At 44.5% G+C, this 25,253-nt stretch overlaps 1 protein-coding gene across 7 annotated transcripts in view; it reads left to right on the top strand.

The window, feature by feature from the left end:
• The window catches only part of PRKCZ (protein kinase C zeta), a 141,426-nt gene that overhangs the window by 11,626 nt on the left and 104,547 nt on the right, over positions 1–25,253 (top strand). For 5 of the 7 annotated variants that reach the window (XM_029577889.1, XM_029577887.1, XM_029577888.1 and 2 more), the window contains exons 4-5: positions 7,104–7,193; positions 11,014–11,064. In XM_029577889.1, the coding sequence (XP_029433749.1) occupies positions 7,104–7,193; positions 11,014–11,064 (141 nt within the window). Of the gene's footprint in view, positions 1–7,103; positions 7,194–7,299; positions 7,438–11,013; positions 11,065–18,649; positions 18,777–25,253 lie in introns of those variants that run through there. The other 2 variants (XM_029577892.1, XM_029577891.1) reach the window with 2 other exon arrangements.

The raw sequence follows: 25,253 nt of genomic DNA, 5'->3' as shown, positions 1-25,253 counted from the left end.
TTCTTCAAAAAGTTTTTTTTTTCTTTATGGACAAATAGGATAATATCAGCCACATAAGTGATAGCACCAAGACGGAAAAGCTCTCTTAGAGCTCAGAAAAAGAAAGCATACGCCTCTTCCCACAGCTCTCCCCAGTCTTGTTTCGTCCGCTCATGTTCTTTTTCAAATCCTCTTATGTTTAATGTCGTAGTTTAGTTTATTTTTATATATATATATATATTTTTTTTTTTTGCAAGTGTCCTACTTTTTTTGTTTCTTTCGATTTTTTTTGTATATTTTGCAAAAATAAAGTTTGACTTGGCCTCCCTTCTTGTCACATTGTCTGTCTGGCTTCAAAAAAACATCCTCTGGGCGATGCAGAGATGTCTTACAATCCTGTTGCGATAGCTATGTGAGGTGTTAAGTGTATCGTGCAAAAGGCCCACGTTGCGTAGCCTGCGCTCTTGTCTCACCCTGAAGGATTTCCTGAAATCTCCTCATTTTTCTACCTCAGGAAGCAAAGCGAGACCCTCAAAGGTTGTGAGGGCCCCTCGCCTAAACTTAAAATAAAAAGTGTCGCCTCGTGCTTGGCACCATGAGTTGATGCGCTTTTGGTCCATGAGGGAACTAAATCAGGCTGTTTGGCAGAGAAGCACTCTGCTTCCATAATATCACAAACCTTTGGTGCAGAGAGGCAAAAAAGACCATCCTTGGAGCCCTTGCTCAGCTTATGAAGCTTCCTTCTGATCCGTTAGTATCAACAGCTCTATTCGCACACCTTTAACATCGTTTCCCCCCTTACTTATAGAATTACTCTCAATCTAATGCATATACTATAGATGTCACAATATACGTTGTGGATATCACAATATCTATTGCATGACCAAGGCAATTCTTGCCAACTAATTGAAGGCCATGAGTAATCACCTCAAACGTCCCAAAACAAAGTATATCACAGCTGGTATCTCTCATTTCTCAACAAACAGTCTGCCTCCAGAAATGCCCTGTGCTTATTGCATGCTTTTTTGAATTTGGGTATTAGTGGCGCTGGTGGAGACAAAACCAAGGGGCCGTTCCATACGTCCGAATGCTGGACTGAAGCGGAGCTTTATATTCTATTTAGTCTTGGGAAACTTCTTGACAGCTCTTCATCTTTTTCAACCCTGTCAAGCAAAGGGTTGTTGGTTGACTATCTGATTACGTCACTAATTGCTACAATCAATCAGAGCTACAACTTTGAAGTAAAGTGTCAGCTCATCAGGTTAGGGCTCCTGCAGCTTCTCGGTGCATCTTCCTTCTACTTCTGTGGAAGATTTCTGCGAGGCATCTGCTTGGTTTTCCATATGTACCTTGACAGCTCGTAGAAAATGGTCCTTGGCAGAACAGCAGTTTCAGATAGGCAGTTCTTAAAAGCTTATTTAATCAGTCTCTTCAACGCTCATGTTCAATCATGAGCAATAAATGGGGGTTGCATAACACTTTCACGGCATTTAGATAAATGTAATCACACTGAGCCCTCCACTTGGGAGTCCTCCACGTGTGTAGCGGATTATTATCCTACTTGTCCACAGAGAAAGCAAAAAGGTAAATTTTAAGACCCATGTGCAGGTGTCCATGTGCGTGCGGTTCCCAAGCACACGATTTTCTATCGGTGCACGTATGAGTGTGGGGGAGCCCAATCGCGTGCGTAAGTGGGGGACGTTTCAGTAGATGTGCACTGCGACGCGATAGGCCTTGTTCCCTGTTCCCTCCCAGCCCCCTAAAATCCTGCTTAACTATCTTTTTTTTTGTTTTACCACTTACCTGCTCTCTGGAGCCAGCAGCAGGTTGCACGGTCCGGTGGGATCCCGTTGTGCGCTTCAGCAGGACAGCGCCTACTGGCCCTTCCAATGCGCTTACCGGGAAATAATGTGCGTCGCAGCGGGCCTGCGAAAATCTGCGCGGCGTATGTGCAGCTCAGCCACGCACGCATCTCCCCGATTTATGCGCATGCAGGGCTTCTAAAATTCAGCCTAAAGTTGCTTTCCTGTAAAAGGTGTTGTCTGGATAAATCATCCACACTATCCCTCCAGCCTCCCCTTAAAGTTGAAGAATAGCTTGGTGTAAAGACTGAGCAGACTCGCGTGGCTGCTCGGGAAGGCCCCCATATGCATGGAAAAATCCTCGTTTTCCAAGCGCTGAGAGCTTTTCCATCCAGGCACCATCAGAATGACCTTATCCATTTGTGTCCAATTTTTTATCTCTTTGTCTGAGGAAAACATGTTGCAGGCAAGCAAATTTGCTTTCTCAATTTGTTTACAAGCCTTTATTCTTCTTGAATTTTAAGTTTATTTATTTAGTTTTGATTTTTCTATACCGAAGTTCTTGTAAGAATACAAATCACACCGGTTTACATTATAACAATTAAATTCGCTTAGGAGCGTTACATAGAACAATGAAGGCATATAAATAATAAATGAATTATAACTTAACATATCGTAAACTAACTTATCATTATATAATAACTTAACATATAGTAAACTGTAACTTATCCTATCGTATAAATTAACTTCTCGTAAATAGATGTCTCGGAGGAATGCTTTGGAGAGATGGCTAAGAAACATGGTAGGAGCGAAGTCTGTTACTTGTTGAGTTTCTATGATCTGCTTTATTTCTTGATGACGCTGGTCCTCTCATGCAGTGAGCAGAGGCCCCCTTAATCTTATTGCCATTAGGTGCTTGGTACCCGAACATAAGATATGCCATACTGGGTTAGACCAAGGGTCCATCAAGCCCAGTATCCTGTTTTCCAACAGTGGCCAATCCAATTGTACACAGTATTCAAGGTTCAGTCTCACCTTGGAGCGATACAGAGGCATTATGACATTTTCCATTTTATTCACCATTCCCTTCCTAATAATTCCTAACATTCTGTTTGCTTTTTTGATCGCCACAGCACACTGGGCCGATGATTTCAATGTGTTATCCACTATGATGCCTAGATCTCTTTCCTGGGTGGTAACTCCTAAGATAGAACCTAACATTGTGTAATTATAGCATGGGTTATTTTTCCCCATGCATCACTTTACACTTGTCCACGTTAAATTTCATCTGCCATTTGGATGCCCAATCTTCCACTCACAAGGTCCTCCTGCAATTCATCACTATTTGCTTAAGATTTAACTACTCCTACATAATTTTGTGTAATCCACAAATTTGATCACTGCACTCATTGTACCCCTTTCCAGATCATTTATAAATATATTAAAAAGCACCGGTCCAAGTACAGATTCCTGAGTCATTCCATTGTTTACTTTTTTCCACTGTGAAAACTGATCATTTAATCCTACTGTTTCCTGTCTTTTAACCAGCTTTCAGTCTACAAAAGGACATCACCTCCTTCCCATGACATTTAGTTCTCTTAGAAGCCTCTCATGTGGGACTTTGTCAAACGCCTTCTGAAAATCCACATGTCCACATGTTTATTCACCCCTTCAAAAAAAATATAGATTTGTGAGACAAGACATCCCTTGGATAAATCCATGTTGACTATGTCCCATCAAAACCAGGTCTATCTAAATGTTTTGTAATTTTATTCTTTATAACTGTTTCCAATATTTTTTCTGGCACTGAAATCAGGCTTGCCGGTTTATAGTTTCCCTTGATCCCTTCTTAACTATAGGGATTATATTGGCCATCTTCAGGTACATCGGATAATTTTAATGATAGGTTACAAATTTTTACTAATAGGTCTGAAACTTCATTTTTTAGTTCTTTCAGAACCCTGAGGTGTATACCATCCAGTCCAGGTGATTTACTACTCTTCAGTTTGTCAGTCAGGCCTACCACATCGTCCAAGTTCACCATGATTTGGTTCATTTGATCTGAATCATCACCCATGAAAACCTTCTCTGGAACGGGTATCTCTCCAACATCCTCTTCAGTAAACACCGAAGCAAAGAAATCATTTAATCTTTCCATGATGGCCTTTTCTTCTCTAAGTGCCCCTTTAACCCCTTGATCATCTAACGGTCCAGCCAACTCCCACGCAGGCTTTCTGCTTCGGATATATTTTAAAACGCTTTTATTGTGAGTTTTTGCCTCTATGGCCAATTTCTTTTCAAATTCTCTTAGCCTGTCTTATCAATGTCTTACATTTAACTTGACAGTGCTTATGCTTTATCCTAATTTCTTCTGTTGGATCCTTCTTCCAATTTTTGAATGAAGATCTTTTGGCTAAAATAACCTCTTTCACCTCACCTTTTAACCAATGCCGGTAATCATTTTGCCTTCCTTCCACCTTTCTTAATGCCTGGAATACATCTGGACTGTGCTTCTAGAATGGTATTATTTTTTTTTTTTTTTTAAAGTGTCCACGTCTCTTGCACACTTTTTACTTTTGTAGCTGCACCTTTCAATTTTTTTCAAACTATTTTTCTCATTTTATCAAAGTTCCCTTTTGAAAGTTTAGCACTAGAGCCGTGAATTTCCTTACTGTTCTCCTTCCTGTTATTAATTCAGATTTGATCATATTATGATCACTATTGCTAAGCAGCTCCACCACCGTTGTCTCTCTCACAAAATCCTGCGTTCCACTAAGAATTAAATCTAAAATTGCTCCCTCTCTCGTCGGTTCCTGAACCAATTGCTCCATGAAGCAGTCATTTATTCCATCCAGGAACGTTATCTCTCTAGCATGTCCTGATGTCACATTTACCCAGTCTATATGGATATAGGTGTGTGCAGACTGACGCACATTCACTTTGTTTTCAGGGTGAACTAATTATATTCATTGGAAAATGCTGTTACATGGTAGATGCCTGCTGAAGTTGATGACTTGTCTCTCTTTTTTCTTTTTCGTCTTTTCACATTTCATCCTTTTTCTTGTTAAAATAGGATTCATTTCAATTTTAATGGAAGCTTTAAAGTGTAATAAAAAAAATGCTATAGCTGAGGTGCTTGCTTGAATGAGGGCTGGTTTTTTTTTTTAAATTAATTTGAATTAGCAGTATTATCTCTTAAGCACTCCTCCATGAAGGGTGCACTCAGACATTGAAAGAGATTAGTTTAGGTACTTCAGCAGAGCATCGGTGGTGTCTGACACGAGTTTCTCATGTAATTTAAAGTTCACATAATACAGTCATAACCAGTTCAGCTGGTAACTAAAGTCAATCTGTTTAATTTTTGTTAGTTTCGGTTTTTTATTTACATTCTGCCAATGCACAGATCTCAGTGGATTACAAAATACATAATAGTATAATAAGAAATATATAACAAAGTGCAGATTTAAAACTATAAAGTAAATCACTTAAATCACAAGTATATTGAGCTAATTGGAGCGAATGTCAGTTCCATGCTCTTGGAAGTGTCTGGTCGGTGAGAGACTGCATGATCCCGCTCCTCAGAACGTCAGCAGCCTATCCCTGCACCCTGTTTGCTATGTGATTTCCATTTATTGGGAGGGAAAAGGAGAATTAAAAACTATGTGTGCATTCCACAAACAGAGGGTGGAGGGCTGATTAGCTGAAGTGTGTCCGATCCAACCCCTGGCTGCTGCTGATAAATCTCTCTAACAGTATACAAGAAAAAAATGGCAAGGGCTGAGAGGAGAAAAAGAAGAGAGAGATAGTAATTAAAGGAATGCAAGAAAGGATCAGGGGTGCTGAATGGACAGCTGGCGTGGCTTTTTGTTTTTTTTTCTCTGAACATATTTCTAACTGCTTAACCCCTCTTAACACCAGTAATGCAATAAAGGGAACTTCAGTAAGCAGTGATGCATTTAATCAATAGTGCTACATGTGTGGCTTTTTTTTTATTGTTGCTTACTGAAAATTGCTCAGTTTAGGAACTAATTTGTCTCAATTGGGAGTTTATTGCATTGGGTGAATAATGTCAGATTCACTTAGTATACCCATGTCTTCCAATATGATTTGCATTGACTTGCAAAGCTACCTCAGACACCTTGTTAATCGGCCCCAAATCAAATGCGTTTCGAACGCTTCATTGACAGAACCAACCATTGTGAATGAGCTCAATCAACGCAAACTCAGTCAGCTCTGCCGTTAAGTCTGGAGTCCATGGCGTTTGCCCCTTTATCGTTACTAATAGAAGTGAGAGGTGCATCATTCAGCTGCTCCCTGAAAAAGTCTCTTGTTCTTTCTAGCTTGTAGACCTGGCTAAAGCTGTGTGGTTGTGCTTCTCTATATTTGAAATGAGCTCCATATATTGATCGGCTTTATTGCTTTAATGGGGCCTCTTGCATCCTCTTCTGGTTAGGCAGGCAGGGGAGGAGCAGGCAAGCCAGCAGGAAATAGGAAGCTGCCTATCAAGTCATGCACTGATCCTAGCCAGGTGACATATTGTACCTCACCGACGCCATTACAGCGCTGCTTTACTTGAGTTTATTTTGTGAAATTACCTCTACCTCTGGTTTTTATTAGTTTCTGTATATTTCATTATAGTCGCGTTTTCTCATTGCATGAAGATATAACATTTGTTGCACCTGAAGTAGATTAACTAGTTAATGTGGTTTTTATGTAATAGGAGGGTGACTTACAAAGAAGTTGCATGCGTACATGTAATGTACTATCCTAGCAATTTGTGCATTTACGTGTGTCAGTGCTTTTGAAAATCGGGCCCGGTGTGTAGAAAGGATGTCCCAAACAGATTCGCCCAAAGAAGAGTGCACTGTATTTATTTGTGTAAAAGTTTTTTGTAAACTGCCTATACAAACAATGTTAGATCTAGACAGTTTACAAGGTAAAACACACACAGTTCATAAGACATAAGTTAGTAGCAAATATTACAATTTGTTTGTTTTATTATTTTAAAGGTTTCGTAACAGGGTAAAAAAAGAAGGTATGGGCAGTCATTGGGAAGGTTACGAATGTGGTTCAGGATAGATGAAAAGATGTGTTTATAGCTTTCTTAAATTCATGTTGGGAGGTGAATGGGTAAAGAGTTCCAGAGGTTTGGTTAGGGGTTACATCAAGTCTAGCAGCCTTTACTGTAGGTGCTGAGGTGGTAGGTAAAGATGAAGGGAAGAACATTATGTATCAGAAAAGCAGCATAAAACAGCTTCACAGTATTGAGATGGATGTCTCTGTTCCCATTTCAGGCTTCCTTGCTTTTGTGTTCTTTCTTAGGTGACCCGTGCACCATTTCATCTCAGCTGGAGCTGGAAGAGGCCTTCAGACTGTACTGCCAGCACAGGGCAGAAGGCCTCATCCTTCATGGTGAGCAGAAACTTGCCTGTAAAGTTTATCTTCACGTTTACATGTGCTTGAATATTCAGATCAGCTTCTCATTAGTTCTCTTCTCCCCCTGCATTCCTCCTCACAGCTTCTGTTCATCAGGAAAGCTGCTCTTATCTGTGCCCTTCTCCCGATTCTGTGCTTTCCACCCTGCTGAGCTATAAGCCTGGATCAGCCCTCCTCACCTGGTATCATGCTTGATTTCTGGCCATTCTCCAGTCCTTCTGTGAGGTTACTTCTTCTTCTTTCCTGATTGCATGTCATTCATACAAGAATAGCACATGTTTGATTGTTACTAGGTATGTTATTGCAAGAGACTGTATCTATGGGATGAATTATTTGGCTGGAATATTCTGTATTTCTCATCGTATCATGCTACATAGGTACTTGATCCAGTGACTATGGGTGGGAAAGGGCCTGAGTCACTTCTGATTTGGGGATGCTCTGACCCCTGTCAGAGCATCCACTGATGACTTCTCTAACATGACTGGGGTTTGTCTGCCATCTTGGCCTGCTTGGTCCCTGGAGCGATTGTGCTATAGCTCTTCTCGATTTTAACCATATTAATTGTAATACATTTTCCCAAACTTTTTATTTCTTTCCTGTTATATATATATATCTAGATAGAGCTGCATATGTGTATTAGCACTATAGAAATAAGTAGTAGTAGTTGTGATAGCCCTTTAAAATGCTATTTTTGGGAATCTTTAGTAAAATATCATACATGCAATGGACTATGTTAATGACACGCAAATGAGTTTTGCATTAAATTTGCAAGCTTTAAATGCGTGTGTTAACACAAATATTATTGCAAAAACTTAAAATACATTACACCTTGGGGGATATGTTTCCCGCTTTAATAAGTCTGTGTTCACTTTTGCACATTTCAGTGTGCATTATTTTTTTGTGCTAATTGGTAAGGAGCTATTTTGCATAGTTCTATATTTCATTTGCATTTAAAACTCCAAGCTGTAAGCTAATGGTATTAAGAGCACCGTTAATGCATGTAAACCAGATTGTGTTCACTTATAGTGCTCTTAGTGTACATTAACACTCTCACACACTTAAATCCATTGATGTTAAAATGACATAATTGTATCATAAAAAGATTTGATAAGACTTATTCTCCCATTAGTTTTTAACAGCAAGTAAACTGAACGAATAAAAGTTTGACTAAAGAAATGGGTGAAGTGAACTTTACCCAAGTTAGAAAGTTATGAGTTTCGCTCGTTGACAGTCTTAGTCTTAGTGACCATTGGTATGTACACGTCTCTGTAACCACAGGTCAGTGTAATATTTGCAGGTAGGGTTGTTGCTTTTTGGAGTCTTGTGAGTTAGTGCTGCCTCTGCAGACTTGTGCAGTTCCTCTTCCCCTCCCCAGGGATTTTGTATATTTCAGTGTGCCTGGTAGTGGCAGAAGCTTGTTTTTATTGCTTAGATGACACCAGAATTTGTAGGGGAAAGTCTCATTGTTAGAGGTGGGAGTGTGGGTACAGAGTATATATTTACAGAGCTGAAGGTGCACGATTTATATTGCACAAACAATGACAAGAATGGACCTCAGTCTTAAGCCAGGGTGCAGTATGTTGGGCTTGACTTCAGTCTCTCAACTTTACTGCACTTAATATTTGCCTTGTGCCCAGCGGCTTCTTTCTGAAGCTTGTATGGTGTAATCACGTATCAAGGAGAGCTTGGACGCCGTTTAATCAGGTGCCTGAACAGCTAGGACTGCTTCTGCCTCTGTAGGCCACACTGCTTGGTCTCTCGGTATTGGATGATCTTCTCTTTCCATGCGTAGTACAGAATGGTCACTTAGTAATGACACTTTTATTAGGAATGCTGTTTTTGTCTTTTTTTTTTTTTCCTCCCCCCTCCTTTTAGCACTCTCTGATTTTCTAGCATCCAGCATTTTATTGGTTGGACCGGGACTGAATAATTGTACTCTGTGCTTTAGGCAAAGAATGCGTGCAGGGGAAGAATATTAGCTGTAAACTTCAAATGGCAGTGGGAACGGGGGTGGGGCTTGGTTGCCCCAGTTCATAGCTGCCTAGCCCGGTAGATGCTGCTTCAGATTGGGCAGGAGGAGGGGGATGCTGGGTGAAGGAAAAGGTGCACTTAATTGGTTCATTCTTTTGATGTCCCTTGGGATAACGTTTTCTGTTTTGAGTAGGTCAGAGGTCGGCTTGTGAAAGAGTTTGAACCCACATAATTGTCCAGGTTTGGCGTGAGAGGAAGGATAAAATATTTAGATCAGGAAAAGGGCGATGAATGCAGGGGGTTCACTTAGGCCCAAACCGTTCGTAAACGGGGAGCACCGCAATCCTAGTCCTTAAAAAAAAAAAAAGCAACTTGTGCATGTCGGACGTAAGCCAGCTTATAAAAGGGGTTTGCTTTGTGCGTTTCCTGGTGAGAGGGCGGGGGATATGCAGGCGTAGATTCCGTTTAAGGCCTCTCAAGCTGCATTCTGCATGTGGGCGGGGCCTCCCCTGTGCTTGGGATTTAAGGCCTCTCAGGCTGCATTCTGCATGTGGGCGGGGCCTCCCCTGTGCTTGGGATTTAAGGCCTCTCGGGCTGCATTCTGCATGTGGGCGGGGCCTCCCGTGTGCTTGGGATTTAAGACCTCTCAGGCTGCATTCTGCATGTGGGCGGGGCCTCCCCTGTGCTTGGGATTTAAGGCCTCTCAGGCTGCATTCTGCATGTGGGCGGGGCCTCCCCTGTGCTTGGGATTTAAGGCCTCTCAGGCTGCATTCTGCATGTGGGCGGGGCCTCCCCTGTGCTTGGGATTTAAGGCCTCTCAGGCTGCATTCTGCATGTGGGCGGGGCCTCCCGTGTGCTTGGGATTTTAAGACCTCTCAGGCTGCATTCTGCATGTGGGCGGGGCCTCCCGTGTGCTTGGGATTTAAGGCCTCTCGGGCTGCATTCTGCATGTGGGCGGGGCCTCCCGTGTGCTTGGGATTTAAGGCCTCTCAGGCTGCATTCTGCATGTGGGCGGGGCCTCCCCTGTGCTTGGGATTTAAGGCCTCTCGGGCTGCATTCTGCATGTGGGCGGGGCCTCCCCTGTGCTTGGGATTTAAGGCCTCTCAGGCTGCATTCTGCATGTGGGCGGGGCCTCCCGTGTGCTTGGGATTTTAAGACCTCTCAGGCTGCATTCTGCATGTGGGCGGGGCCTCCCGTGTGCTTGGGATTTTAAGACCTCTCAGGCTGCATTCTGCATGTGGGCGGGGCCTCCCGTGTGCTTGGGATTTAAGGCCTCTCGGGCTGCATTCTGCATGTGGGCGGGGCCTCCCGTGTGCTTGGGATTTAAGACCTCTCAGGCTGCATTCTGCATGTGGGCGGGGCCTCCCCTGTGCTTGGGATTTAAGGCCTCTCGGGCTGCATTCTGCATGTGGGCGGGGCCTCCCATGTGCTTGGGATTTAAGGCCTCTCGGGCTGCATTCTGCATGTGGGCGGGGCCTCCCGTGTGCTTGGGATTTAAGGCCTCTCGGGCTGCATTCTGCATGTGGGCGGGGCCTCCTGTGTGCTTGGGATTTAAGACCTCTCAGGCTGCATTCTGCATGTGGGCGGGGCCTCCCCTGTGCTTGGGATTTAAGGCCTCTCAGGCTGCATTCTGCATGTGGGCGGGGCCTCCCCTGTGCTTGGGATTTCACTTTTCCACTTTATTACTATCTCCCCAATATCTTCTTTTATAACAGTTGCCGTTGACTTTTTTTTCCGGTATTTGCTCTCCAGGGGCCAAAAAAAGGGATTTTGGCTGAATCGAGCTTTTGTGTTGTAATAATGGCGATGTTGCTTTGTGTTTCAGTTTTCCCCAGCACTCCAGAGAAACCCGGCATGCCTTGTCCAGGAGAAGACAGTGAGTAATAGCAGATTTTTCAGTCTTTCGGACATTTCTCTATGCTGTTTTGATCAGTTCTGGTTGGCCTAGCTTTCCGACTCGTATTAATTCAAGCTATTTCTAAACATAAACGATTTATAAATTAGCCCTATAATGTATTTGATTTGTAAGTCTGTCTTCCCCAGGGTTGCTTTTGCGGGAGGGGATTGGTTTCTAACAATGAGGAATACTGATCTAAAATTAGCATTATTTACAGTGCTAATGTAGGCAGCAAGAACTTTTTTATTCATTTTTCCCTGATTGCTTTTTTTTTTTTTCCTTAGAAATTTAGGAAGCGATTATTAAAATGTGTGTGTGGCCTGCGGGTGCTTTGTACCTGCGAGCCTGCAAGGGAATTTTCAAAGGGAAACTCCCCACAGAGCTTCCCCTTTCCGGAAACTCGAGGGCCAGTGGCGTGAGCTCTATAAATCACACGCAGGGAGTTCAGAACGAAATCCCCACTCGTTCCTTGCTGTCACCACCCCTTTTGCTTGGAAAAGGGCAGTTCTTCAGCTCCTGGTTTTACCCAGGTGAGCACTTTTTAAATTGCAGTTCCTGAGGCTATAATCTGTCTGAAAGTGAGAGACACAGATGAAAACGTACAAGGGAGCCTGAAAGGTCACAGTGTGCTGACTTTTTTATGTGCTGTCATGACCCACTGGACAGTAATCTGTTCCTCGTCGTTCTGCGTAGTAGTTTAGTGTTTGTGCTCGAAGCCTGAGACCAGCTAAAAGTCCAAGAATAATGAGTGGGAAAAGGTTGAGGTGTAGCGTGGCCCTGGAAAGGTAAACTCTGCAAGTGTCACGAGAAGAATCCGCCCTTGTGTGGCTCTTCCGAATTTTCTGAGGGGTCAGCACATCGATCTTGCATTGTGAAACACTGAACTCTCTTCCAGTGCAGTCATTTTTAAAGTTAAATTAATTCAGTCCTTCCTGATCGGTTTAGCTTTTATGACTGGTGTCATTTTTGCCTGAAGGGAAAAGCCGGTGCTTCTGGGACAAGACTGTGGAGAATAACCTGAGTGCTATTTTATTCAGCACCATGTCAAATTTAATTCCGGGGTCTGAATCCCGACGCACGGAGGGGAACGCGTGTAGCAGTCTCCCACATAACATTGCAGTTGTCTGCAGATCGTGCGGTTCGCTAATCGCCATCCTGAAGGGCTGGCCTTGCGTAGGTCACTAGCTCTCTGCAATTGGGGCAGCGCTTCCTGTTTTACAGCCACTGGTTTTGAATTCTAAATCTGCCTGCTTCTTATATAGGGTCTGGTTTACTTGACTTTTTTTTGCCCCGGAGAGAGAGAGAATAGAAGAATTGGTGCCGCAGTCAGCTCCTCTACAGCTTCCAGAAAGTTATGCTCTTGTCATGAGCACTTTGTTTGCTGGGTCTGTTCAAACTAGGAAAGTATTCATGGAAAAGACCAATCGCTCTTGGTTGTCTAGAAGTCCTTTTCAAGGTACAACAAACCCAACAGTGCGATGGCTGAATGTTTTCCTGGAAAGTGAGCCCTTGCCATGCTCGGGACCTATAAGTCATGAGCAGCTTGTGGATTATCAATACACCAAGGAGACCCTTCAGGCATTTATCGATTTAAAAGGTTGAAATGTTTGTCCCCTGAAGCCGTACTGAAAAATACTTAGCTAGTGCTAGTCCAGGCTCATCAGGGCACTGGTGCTGGTCTCTCTGCCTTGCTCGTTACGGCCAGTGCTCTTGTACTCCAGTGGACCTGGAAATCGATGCTCGGCATTCAGCAGTAGCCGAAACGTTGGCCGGTGTCTGCACTTGAGCACGGGGTTGTGAGACGTGGCCTTATGCTGTGGGACTGTGGAAAAGGACGCCTGGGAATTGAATATGGGACTTTGTCATACATTTGCAGTAAAAGACTGAGCAATTACTCTGTTTGCTTTCACATTTGGGATTTTGCTCATTACAATAAGCTGCCGTCACAGTCTGGACTTCCTGCCCGTGTATTTATGTGGAGTGTTTTCAGTAACGGGGCTGGCTGCTGGACTTGGTACACTGACTGATCAGGCATGTCCTGGAGCCTTTTTTTGGAGAGGTGGCAGGGCATGACTCCCGCCCTGTGCCATTGTTTCTGGAGGTGGAGCGGAAGCGTGACGGGCAAAGCTGAAACGAGAGGCAGGCTCCCAGTCAGGAGGCCTCACGGACAAATCTGGAAGCAGCAGATGCCCAGCAGGAAAGAGGGCAGCACATGCGATGACACCACCACCACTGGGGATCTTCAGAGCATCCACTGATGGAGAGGCTGTCACACGGCTCTGGGGTAGGCAGGGCGGGGGGAAGTAAAAAAAAAAAAAAAACCCCTGAACAGAAGAGACCTACAGTTTAACCAAGAAAGACACAGGCAACGTGCTCCTGCTTAAGAATGACAGGTAAAGGGACGTGTGTGCACTCGGGAACAATAAAGGAACAGAAGGTGGGAGCAGGCGCGCTGGGAAGAGTTGGATCCAATGACACATGCAGACAGGATAGGGGAAAACAGCAAGGGATGCTTCACCAGCATGCTAGACAGACAGACAGACAGATACACACGAACAGGGGCAGCTCTATAGTGAGGCAGCTGTTCCGGTGGCAAAAACTGCCCCCCCAAACTAGTATCTGCCTCGCCCTGCTGCCAAAACAACCAAGGGACCCGACCTGCCGGCGACTGAAGAACAAGCAAAAGGCCCTGCGGGGCCGCCAGCGGAGCCTAACCCAGTGGCCGAAGAAGACACGAGCCCCAGCCGCAGAGGAAGAAAAACGAGAGCACAGCCAAAGCAAGAAAGGGGAGACTGAGCCTTGCACGGTGCGAGGTGAGGTACAGGGGATGGGGGGGTGTGTGTGTGTGCGCGGGGGGAAGAGAAGGAGCCCCCTCCCTGCCGTACACACAGAAGTCGGAGGGTGACCACAAATCAAACGTTCCCAGCCATGGACTTTTTATCCTTGCTAGGTTTAATTATTGGGAACTGTTTCATGTGTCTGCTGTTTTGAAATATTTTACTGGTGTTTGGGAAATGTTAATTATTGGATGTTTTCTTTATTAGTATGGCTTTACTCTTATGTTAGTTTTATATTCCTTGATTTCCATTGTTGCACTGCAGATAGTGTGGCTTGTTGCGCTTTTCGGTTCTGTTTCTGATGATAGTGCACGGGCTCTTCTCTATTTGGTGAGCTCTGTCTGTGTTCTGCATGGGTGAGAGAGGTGAGCACTTTCTGGGTTAGGATCTATAGCAGGCTGGCTTTTTCCATTTTCCTAATAGGAGGTGTATTTGACATCACCGAAAGGGCCAAACTGCAAAGAACCCCTCCCCCCCCCCCCCCCATCTCTGCCCCTTTTGATGATTTGACCTGTGGCTTGCCTGGGGGGACGTGGCGGAAGTGTCCTCTCATCCCTCACCTCAGGCAGCCGATTCCCTTGAGCTGCCCCTGCACACTGAAGACGCGTGCGGGGAGACTCACAAGGCAACCCCAGGGGCAATAACAGACGCATTCAGGGCAATACTGGCCAGGCGTTCTCTTGTTTCCTACGTGAACACATTCACGCCCTACGTTTCTGCCCTTGATATCCAGTTTGCCTGCTCTGACCCCTGGACTAGGAGCAGATGCCTCGTGGGACTCCTGGTTAGTCTGAGAAACATTCTTAGAAAAGAGAGCGCTCGTACGTAGAACAAGCTCAAAGCAGCGTATTAGTATAGAGGAAGGTCTCTCTCGCACTCTGGCAGTGCGCAGTGGACCCAAGGTGCAGAACACACGAAGGTAGGAGACAAGACAGGCCAGACTGATCGGATTTGGCAGGAGGACCCACCAGCAGTAATTCTTATCCTAGTAGTGGTCTGAGAGGACTCTGAAGGAAAGCTGGTGGCTGGTGGCCAGGACAGCCGCCATGGCAAGTTCAGTAAAGCCATGCCCATAGGATTCCTACATGTTTATTCTGTATCCAGCAGCACCACGAGGGCAGTGCATTGCCAGCATTTAAAGGGTCTATTTGTTTGTGTTAGGTAGGTGCAACCGACAAGCATCCTAAGCTCTTTCATGATTCTAAGCAGAAGGGAGGGAGTGATGGGTCACTTCTTGGCCTTTAGGATGTGTTGATTTGTGTTCACATGGCCTGGTTACCTTCATGAGTACCAACATGCATTGCTGCTTAGAATTTTGATAGCAGGGGGTGAGCAACTCATCCTAGCCTAGAAGGCACTGAGCCAGCCCAATACATTTGATAACTGTGTTGCATGTGGGATGGATTTATTTATTTACTTAAACTGCTGTTCTGCTACATCCACAACAAGAGGTCACTGCAGAAGCCAATGTTCCAAATCTTACAAAAATTATTCCTTTCCTATTTAAATATAAAACACATCACACAAAAACATTAAAAACATAAAACAGCATCTTAAAATCACACACTTTCATAAATAACCAGGCCTTTAAACTTTGCCTAAAAGGCTTCATGTCTTTTTCTTCTCTAAGCCTCGGTGGAAGTGTATTCCATTATTTAGGCCATACGTAAGATAGCGCCCTCTTCTGTGTCTTCTGCAGCCTAAAATTCTCTGTGGCAGGTATGGCCAACAACCTTTCTCCTGAAGATCACAGCATGCATGATGAAGTATTCCAAGCAAAGGTCTTGGCCACCACACAATGATTTATTTGAATGTAACAATTTATGAATCACCATTAATATTCTAAATTGAAACCTCCATTTAACTGGAAGCCAATGTAGAGATTTGGTAAGTGGAGATATGATATGCTCGCCATATTTTACTCCCATGATCAATCTTGCCGTTGGAAGCTGTATCAGTTGTAATAAAGTGCCTGGTAAGCCAGCCAGTAATCTAAATGCCTTAGTACCAAGGCCTGAGCCACAGTTCTAAATAAGTTTTGCTTTTAATATAAAACGTAAAGGTCGTAATGTTTTTAACTTTAAAAAAAAATGCGACCTTTACCAAATGCTGTGCCTGCACTCTAAACAATAACTGCGAATCTACATAAATCCCTGAGATTGTATTGGTAACGCCTCCCCATCATATGGCATGTTTAAAATATTATTTAAAGGAATTGCACAAGAGCTTAGTTTCTCCAACATTTAAAACAGACCATTAGTTAAAAGCCAACCCCTGAATTGCATTCAAAATCTCTTGTATTTTGACTTCTGGTATTTTCTCGCCCTCTCTACTTGGCACATCGTCTGCATATTTACAGTGCCACTCCCAATGATTTCATCAAGGCCCATGACAGATTGAAAAGAAGGGCAGATAGGCAAGAACCTTGAAGGGGACCCCCTACCAACAGCTTTCTCCAGGATGCAAAAGTCAGAATTACTGCTGGGGATGCAGGGTGGGTGAGGAGTGGCCAGTGCCTGCCCTGAGATTAACAGCAGCAGGATGGTGTGAGGAAGAGGGAGGTGTGACCGCTGGCATGAAAGGCAGAGAATACAAATTGTCTGTAAATGGGGGGAAAAGTGGTTTTTTTCGGGAGACGTGCTGACAAGTCCCATAGCAGTTGAGAACCACAAAGCCCATGTAGTCTGCCTGCCAGCAGTTCTTGGTGAGAATTGATCTGTTGTGCGACTGTAATAAAACATTCTCCTATGTGAAAACTTTATTTTTTTCTCTCTCTCCATGGACTCCTGGGCAGCTAGGGCGAATGAGACTGAAGCCCGGGCAGGCAATTCTTTTGCTTCTTTCTCTCTCACTGTGCGACAGTGTGGTTTCCCCCGCCGCCTTCTATAGGGGCCAGTGTCAGCCGAGTCTCTGTATATTTGGAAAGGGATTATGACGCAGCTTGGAGCAGGGCAGGCTCAACATACGTGATTGCATTCATGTTAATGCCTCCTGTGCATATCTGCCCCACCTCTGAATAATCTTACACAGGATCCATTTTTAGGAGAATATTGAAAGACTGCTGGCCTTTATTTGACATGGCCTCCGGTTGGGTGAGTTCAACCCTTTGTAGGTTTTGTATTACTTAAAGCAGAGATTCCCCGGGCCTCATTCATCCAGGGTTTTCCAGCGGTTGATGCCGACGGGGGGAAACCATTTGCTCCAGATTTTGTAACTATCTTCTGCTGACTTGTCATTTATGTCAGACTTGGGCTATAATTTTAGGACCTCATCCTTGCGGGTAACTTAAGCGTTTTCCAGGGGTGGAGGACATAAAATCTCTCTAACTCCAGTGTCTGCATTCGGTTTGTAAAACCCATCTTAGCGAGTGTGATGAGTGTGTGCGTTTGGCCCTTCTTCCTATGCCGGAGTTTATAATCTGTGTTCAGGGGCCACAGAGGGGAGGGGGGACTCCTCTGGCACCTGGGCCCGGCTGCTGTGCGGTGCCCGGGGTCGCTGGCGAGAGGACACAGCATAGGTTTGACTTTGGGGGGGTCATCCTGCCGAGTGCTATGGTTTTAATTAGGTTCCCATGTGCCACTCCCTGCTAGCGCCATCTGCTTCCTCTTGGGGTCAGTCTGAGGCCCGGGATGAATGTGCACACTTGTCCAGCCCTGGGCGCCTCCCTGCCCCAGCTGTGAGCAGAGGGAGAGGAGGTGCTGCTGGGCTGCCCGGCTCAGATGCTGCTCATTTTATCCTCTTTCAGGTGGAGTGTGGGTTGGCTTTGTTTTTTTTTGTTTTGTTTTGTTTTCCCCGCCTCTCTCTCATGGATCTCTGATTGCCAAATAGCACTCAGGCTCTCCCTTGTGAAAGAAAAATGTTTCTGCTCTGTTACTTTGCAAACACGGACACATTGTTTTTGGTTTTCAGCCCGAGAACTTGCCTTTCTCCGAGAGGAAACAAGTGGATTGTAAAATCTGTAGAGATTTAAGGGTTTGCATGCACTGCTCTAATACCTTGGTTTTATGCAAGTCGCTTCATAAAAATCTAAACAGATTCCTTGGTTTTTTTTTTTGCTGCTGAAGCCTCTGCTAGCAAGGGCGCACCATTGCCAGAGTCCCTAGCGGACTCGGATTGCTGAATGCATTTGCCGGTTTCGGCCCCTTCAGCTCCTCGATTCTCTTGCCGTGCCATGTTTTCATGTGTGCCTCAGCTGTTAGCTGCAGCCTCTCCAGGGAAGCCAGTACCACCCGTGCCTGGATACATGAGGCAGAGATGTGGAGGGGAGAGAACCAATCTCCCATTAAATATTTTTCCTCTTGCTGTTCCAGCAGTATCTGCCTGTTGTCCTTGGTGTCTTGTGGTATTCAAACAGCAGCAGTACTTTAAAAAAAAAAAAAAAATCCAACCAAGGGGGCGAGTGGAAATGTTGGTTTCATACATTCTGCATTGTAAAGCATAAAGAATTACAGACCCAGTGAGTAATGCATCCTTTTTGTATAGATTTGATTTGTGCCTTTACTGAGATTGCTGGTATTAATTATCCACTGATGTGTGTGTGTGTGCACGCGCGTGATGGTTAATAGGCGCTAGCATTGTGCTTATCGTGTAGTTGCTTTGCATACAGCCCTCCTTTTACATAGATTGCTACAAATACAGATCCTGCCGGTGGCTCTTGCGTGTGTGTGTGTGGGGATGGGGCTGAAGTATCTCCGAGGAGTGTCAGAAAAAAAATCACGGTGAAAAGCCGCCTTTGCTGGTTGGGTGATGGATTTTTTTTTTTTAGCACAAGAAAGGGAATGAAGAACATGCAGCATGAGAGCTGGTGCTGATAAGGGAGATGAATGAAGGCAATGTATCCCAAAAAATCTGACGGTATGTCTTCAGGGCCTGTCCGCGGCTGGCTTGCAGGGGAAAGATTCTGCCTCATTATCAACCATGTTTGAGGAAGCAATTATTTAATAATGCATGCACTCGTTCTGTGTAGCCAAAGCATCGGATTTGCTAGGATTATACCGAAATGTTGCGGAATTAAAAAGTAACCGTCGTCTTGCATTATCACCAGGATGCTGTGCTCTTAAGATTTCCTTCATTTTGTCTTTTCTGCAGTGCCGCAGTTGAGCAAATCAATATTATATTTGATGATAATGACATAGCATGAAATCCCAATAATTAGGTGTTCGGCATGGGAAGGGGGTTAAGGTTTTGCAATGAAATTTGGAGAAGGTGCTTGTCCTTCAGTGCATGATACAGTGCAGAGGGTGGTTTTGTTTTTTGTTTTTTTTTTTTTAGACCTTTTCTGACTGCAGTGTTGATGCCGTTTAATTTTAAGCTGCATATGGAGACTGTTGAAGGCTTTTGTAGCTTTGCTGAAGTGTATCTTTTATTCCAGGCACATTCAGAAGGAACGTTTTAGCTGCTGAGATTCTGTGATTATTGTTCGTAGCTATTTTTCTTTTTAAACCGACGTCGTTTATAGCTGCAGCTGGCCAGTCACAATCTCTGCCACAGTATACTAGATCCAGTTGAGTCTGGTACCTTTTTGGTTGAAGATCAGAATGTGAATTTGTTGCAAATGTCAGTATATTTGACTGTGTGTGTTCTAAAAATGAATTTCCCAAATTGCATAATAGATTAACTGGAAAGAGAAATTGTGTGGCCTGTTGTAATGATTGTAGCAGCTCATCCAGATGGATTTTTTTTGCCTCTGTTTGTCAGCATGCTGGTAAGGATGATTAGGTTATTCTGGGCACATGAACCCGTCCCATCCCCCCCATGAAGAACAAAAAAAATATTGTGACCACAACAGCAACTGGCAAGATAGCATTTGAATTTCAATGGCTTTTTTTTTTTTTTTTTACACGTCGGTACTGCTGGTAAATAGAGGAAACGAAGGCTTTTAAAACCATTTCTAACTTGATGAGGGCTGGAAGTGAGCTGTCAGTTTCTCAGGGGTGTGTATTAAGCATGGAAAGCCAGAGCCCAGGTTTACCACGTGCCTTTTTTTTTGTTTTTTTTTTGTGTGTGTACTGTTTTTCGTGGCTTGTGGAGAACTTGAGCACTGGATGGACCAGGAATCATCCAAGTTTGTCACTGAATTAATATATATTTATCACAAAACTGTGTGTACAGACATGGAAAACCCAGGATTTGTAGGTGAAGATGAGAAAAATAATTTGAGACCTTAAACTGGGTCCCCCAGCCACCCTTCCCCCCCCCCCCCCCCCCCCCCCCCCGTCTGAAATTAGGTTTGTAGCTTTTTGTTGAATGTTTCCTGCTTACACATCAATCCATCACCAAAGGCTTGCTGCCCTTTCTATCTAATTAGGCTTCTGGTCCCCTTCTTCATTTGCCTCCCACCACCACCACACAGCAAGATCACCGTCTGCTGGAGAAAGACGTTTCCGAGCTGAAGGGGCCTGGGCACGTTGGCTTTTAAAGGCCATGTGTGACTTAACGTTTTTTTGGGGGGTTTTTTTGTTTTTAACCCTGCTATTCCACCTCTCTCTGGGTGAGTCGGTGTGACATGTAAAGCGTAGCTGCTATCCTGAGCTGCTTCTGGTCACCACCTTCAGACTGGCGGTCCTGCTTCCCAGGACCATTAATCCATTAGGGGCTTTGACTTGGCAACGTTCCACTCTTCTATTACTGCTCAGGAGGTAGCGGCTTCTCTTCTTGTGCTTGAATCCAGTTTGTAAAATATTAGGTTAGTCAGTGGTCCCAAACTAATTGGATTTGTGACTCAGTTATGCACCTATTAGTGAGATTTTCCTTGTGGTTTCCAAGGATGTGTAGGTTACTGTGCTCTTGCCCCTCCTCCACTGTGAAAGCCTGTGGTTTGCAGTCTGTTTCCACTGAAATGTAAAAAGTCGACTTAAAAACCCTGCAATTTGTAGCAACCCAGGACTGCACCAGCTCATCTGGAATGTTTTCTGAGCAAAGTGTGCAGAGGAGACGTAATTGTCTGGCGCAGCGTGTCACGAAGATGGCAGTTTTTGCAGCTTCATAACCTATAAACTTAGAAGACCATGAAATAAGTGCCACCTTGATAATATCACAGTAAAGGCAGAGAGCGCATAGGGAAACATGGCAGTGCTTTGATCTGATGTGGCTCAAAGTTGGCATTAGGAGTTCTGGTGAGAAACTGACATCAGCCTTAGTGTAGCTAATGTCTGCAGTCTACCAATATTGGAGAAGTCAAATATAATTAAGACTAAATAGATGTAAAATTCATCAGGTTATGACTGACACTTGCATAGTGCCTCTTCTTCTGAAATGTGTGCAGCCAGCTCTGGGGTGCTCATTCATTCAGTGAAACACTTCAGAGTGACTTCCAAAGCAGGGGGCGGGACAAGATTACTTTCCTGGGTCTGTATTTTATAGGCTCGTAAAACCTATGAAAACCATTAGCCCCATTTTAAAATGAATCACTTAGCCCCATGCAGCATGTGTCATAGATGCTTTTCTTTATAATTAAAGCAGTGGTACATGTTCAGTGAAGAAAATGTTTTAGAAATAGCTGGAAGATGTAGCGGAGCGTGTTGGTAACTTTACATTTCTATGTTCTGGTCGCGCTCTGAATCATCCAGAAGGGAAGTACTGATGGAACCATTCTCTTTAGTTTATATGGGATGGATGTCTCAGTTGGGCCAGAATGCAGGGTTTCCAGCTCTGGTCCCCAGGAGCTGCGCACAGATCTAAATTTCAGGATAACTAAACTCTTCAGAGGAGCCTGCTGTTTGCCCACATGTTTGTAAACATGCATTCGTTTCAGCTGGAACTTCTCGTTTCAGTTCTGTAATAACTGGAAGTCCTGGCATGGGCATAGCGGGGTCTTTCTGGCAGGCTGTTCGGGGCACCCCGTTAGTATTGCTGGCTATTTAGATTATTACAGAACTTTGTGGTTAGGCCTAGGAAAAGTGGGGGCTGGTGGGAACTATAAAAGGGGTCTTCTGTGCACTTCTGCCCAAGATGGAGTAAAGAAGAATCCAAAAAGGCCCATTCTGGAGGAGAGATCTTGCAGCTGGGATGTGTCCTTAGCAGTGTGGCCAGGATGCCAGGGCAGACTGGAAGGACTGGGGTTGCTTTTATTATGTGGTGAATATTCTGCAACCCAGACCCACTTGTGGCCCTTGGGGGGACCCCTGCACTAGAGTGATACATAAATATCTACAGCATAGTTCAGTTTTCCACTTCCAGAGACCTATGGCAATGCAGTGTTGGATAACTGGGAATAGGTTTTGTGCCACTAAATGCTTCTGATAACATTGCACTGTTTTACTATTTGGTCGGGGGAAAGAGGGACATCCGTATGTACTGATTACCTTTATTTTTAATTTAATGCAGGTTAATTTTGGGCCGCCCTGCTGGCTTGACATGCTGCAGGACCTGGGCTTGATTCCTAGGTGCTAGGTTTCTGTTTCCCAAACCAGATGGGAGTAGGGATGCTGCGGAGGTAGCGTACACAGCCCCTGGGTTGAATGGGCAGAGGTGAAATTTCAACGATTTGCTCAACAATCAGTGGCCAGATTGCAGAGCTGTGGCGCATTGCTGCAACCCGGGCCTGTGCAACACAATGTGCAAGCCGTGCACTTGTACAGGGCGGCGGCCAGGGCCCACCAGTGGTCAAAATGGAGCAGAGGCTGCGGAGCCACTTGGGAGGACTCCACCACATGGGCAGCTGAAGTAAAGCAAAAGCGGCAGGACGCATGGGAGGCTTGGCAAACTCCTACCTGATCCAATGTAGAGAGAAAAAAAAAAAGCACATCCTCTGCACGAGCCAGCAGCAAGAGCCGCGGCAGCATTTGCACGACGTCGGCGAGATTTCACAGCTCCCACCACAAGATGGCTCCATAACAGTAGGAGATTGTCATTCAAATGCTGCTCGTGCGGGGTGAGGGAGAAACCCCGAATGTTATAAACGATGCTAGGGAGTCCCAGCATTGGAGTGAGAGGAGGAAGAGCCTGGGAGTGACTGGGTGAGAGGGGGAAGGAAGAAAGTGATGAAAGCATAGGGAGGGGAGGAAAGAGCAAGGGATGGAGGGAAAGGGGGAAAAGCTGAGGTAATGAGGAAATAAGGTGAGAGAAGGGAATTATCAGTCATTAAAGGGGTGAGAGAGAAGAATTTCTAGAGGGACAGAAATGGAAGAAATGAGGTAGTGTGAGAAGAGGGAGGGAAGGAAGAGCCTCTGGAGGGAGAGAGGGAAAGATATTGAAGGAAAGGAGAGGAAGAGCTGAGGTAGTGAGGTAAGGGGGATAAGAAGTAAAGGAAAGAGCAGAGATAGTGAGGCCATGGTCCACCCAGTGGACCCCATCCATCCACCGATGGCCTAAGTAGAAGAGGCTCTGGGCTGCCAGTGCACCTCATCCCACCAGCAGCTGAAGTGGCGTGGAGGCCACCCTGTGATCCTGACTATGTGTGTGTGTGTGTGTGTCTGAGAGGGGAAGCATGAGTGTGTGAGAGCATGAATGAAAGAGAGTGTGTGTGAGTGCATATATACATGTGTGTGAGCATGAATGAGAGAGAGTGTGTGTGAGTGCATATATATGTGTGTGTGAGAGCATGAATGAGAGAGAGTGTGTGTGAGTGCATATATATGTGTGTGTGAGAGCTTGAATGAGAGAGAGTGTGTGAGTGCATATATATGAGTGTGTGTGAGCATGAATGAGAGAGAGAGTGTGTGTGAGTGCATATATAAGAGAGGAGAAAGTTTTGTGTGCCCTCCCTCAACCACTAATCCCCAGCTATGGAGAGTGGGAATTTTTTTTTTTTAAATCATTCTTAGTTTTAATTATTGGGTGTTTGTGTCTGTTGTTTTGAAATATTTTACTGGTGTTTGGGAAATTAAAAACTCATTTAAATTATTTTTGTAAATATTGGATGTTTATTCTTCAGCTGTCTTTAAATATTTTTTTTTCTTTTAATATGGTTTTACTATTTATGATTTATTTTATATTTCTTGATTTTATTATGATTTTTTTGAGGAATGTTGATTCTGTTTTTGCAGAGAATTTGGCTTGTTGCGATGTTCAGTTTTTGTCTGCACGTTTCTATTTCTACTTTATGGTCTCTTTATTCTGTATTTGGTCTGTCAGTGTTTTGCATGTGTGACAAAGGTGAGGTAATTCTGCTAGTGTGTAGCTTCTGTGTAGGATTGTATAGCAGCCTGGCTTGTTCTGTTTTCCTAATAGGAGGTGTATTGGTGTATTAGGAGCTGGTGTTATATTTGCAGTGTTACTTTTTCATAGGTGAGATTGTTATTGTTTGAATGCTGGCAGTTAGTGCTCTTTTGGCATGGGAGGTTTACTATATTGTAATTTTTCAATCATAGCTTTCTAATGGTTAAGCCCACATTCAACATGCATTACAATAAGCCTAATAACATGGGTATTTTTGCAGGGTTTTCTGGTTGGCACCACAGTGATGCATGTAAATAGAGGCTGTAAGGATATTTTCACCTCGGAAACCTGAACTCTGAATGTTGTTCTCATGCAAAATCTCTTATAAATGCATAATTAATAATTGTGTGTTTGTAGAGGGGGGTTCTAGGGCACCTAATAGCCTTGCATTGGCCATGAGTTCCAGAGGAGAGGGGGTGGACCTGGGCAGGGAGGAATGTCACGTTTTAAAGCTTAGATTACTGGGGGGAGATGAATGAATCGTGTGGGGGTGGCAGCGCAATGCTTGTTCGCACCGGCCCGGGCTGCAGTGCCTGGGCCGTATTGGGTGGTGCGTACACATGGACGATAAAGAAATGGGCACATACCTGGGTAGCTGCGAATAACTCTTGTGCTGTGGTCTGGAAGAGTTGGCTCCAATCCTGAAGTGGAATCACAAAAGAGCGAAAGGAAACGGATGGGAAAACTTTTTTTTAACGTTTCATTTTCTCAATATAAGAAAAACGTGTGAGTTTTCAGAGATGGAATAGACTTAGTTTTTGGGCACTTGTCAGGTTCTTATGGCCTGGTTTGGCCACTGTTGGAAACAGGATGCTGGGCTTGATGGACCCTTGGTCTGACCCAGTATGGCATTTTCTTATGTTCTTATGTTTTCTGACCCTTGATGAGTCCATGTTAGATGTGATGTTGCTAGACAATGGAGAAGCCAGTGCTGCTTGGCAGATGCTATTGATTTGCAGGGCCTAAAATAGTTTAAAGAGACAGCCTAAAACGTTCCAGAAGACTTGTTCTAAAATGACGACTCCTATTCTCTTCACGTGCATTTCCAGAAAACGTGAAGCGTGCGTGTTCGCTGTGTTTTTCTTGAAATGGCTAGAACATGCCGAAATTCTGCCTGGGCTAGCAGGGCTAAGCCGCCAGGACAGATGTGCAGGGGCGGAAGGGGGCTACACG

Source organism: Rhinatrema bivittatum, chromosome 15, assembly GCF_901001135.1.
Source record: "Rhinatrema bivittatum chromosome 15, aRhiBiv1.1, whole genome shotgun sequence".
Lineage (NCBI taxonomy): Eukaryota > Metazoa > Chordata > Amphibia > Gymnophiona > Rhinatrematidae > Rhinatrema > Rhinatrema bivittatum.
Note: the sequence above shows the minus strand (reverse complement) of the source record. Positions and strands in the feature narration are given on the sequence as shown.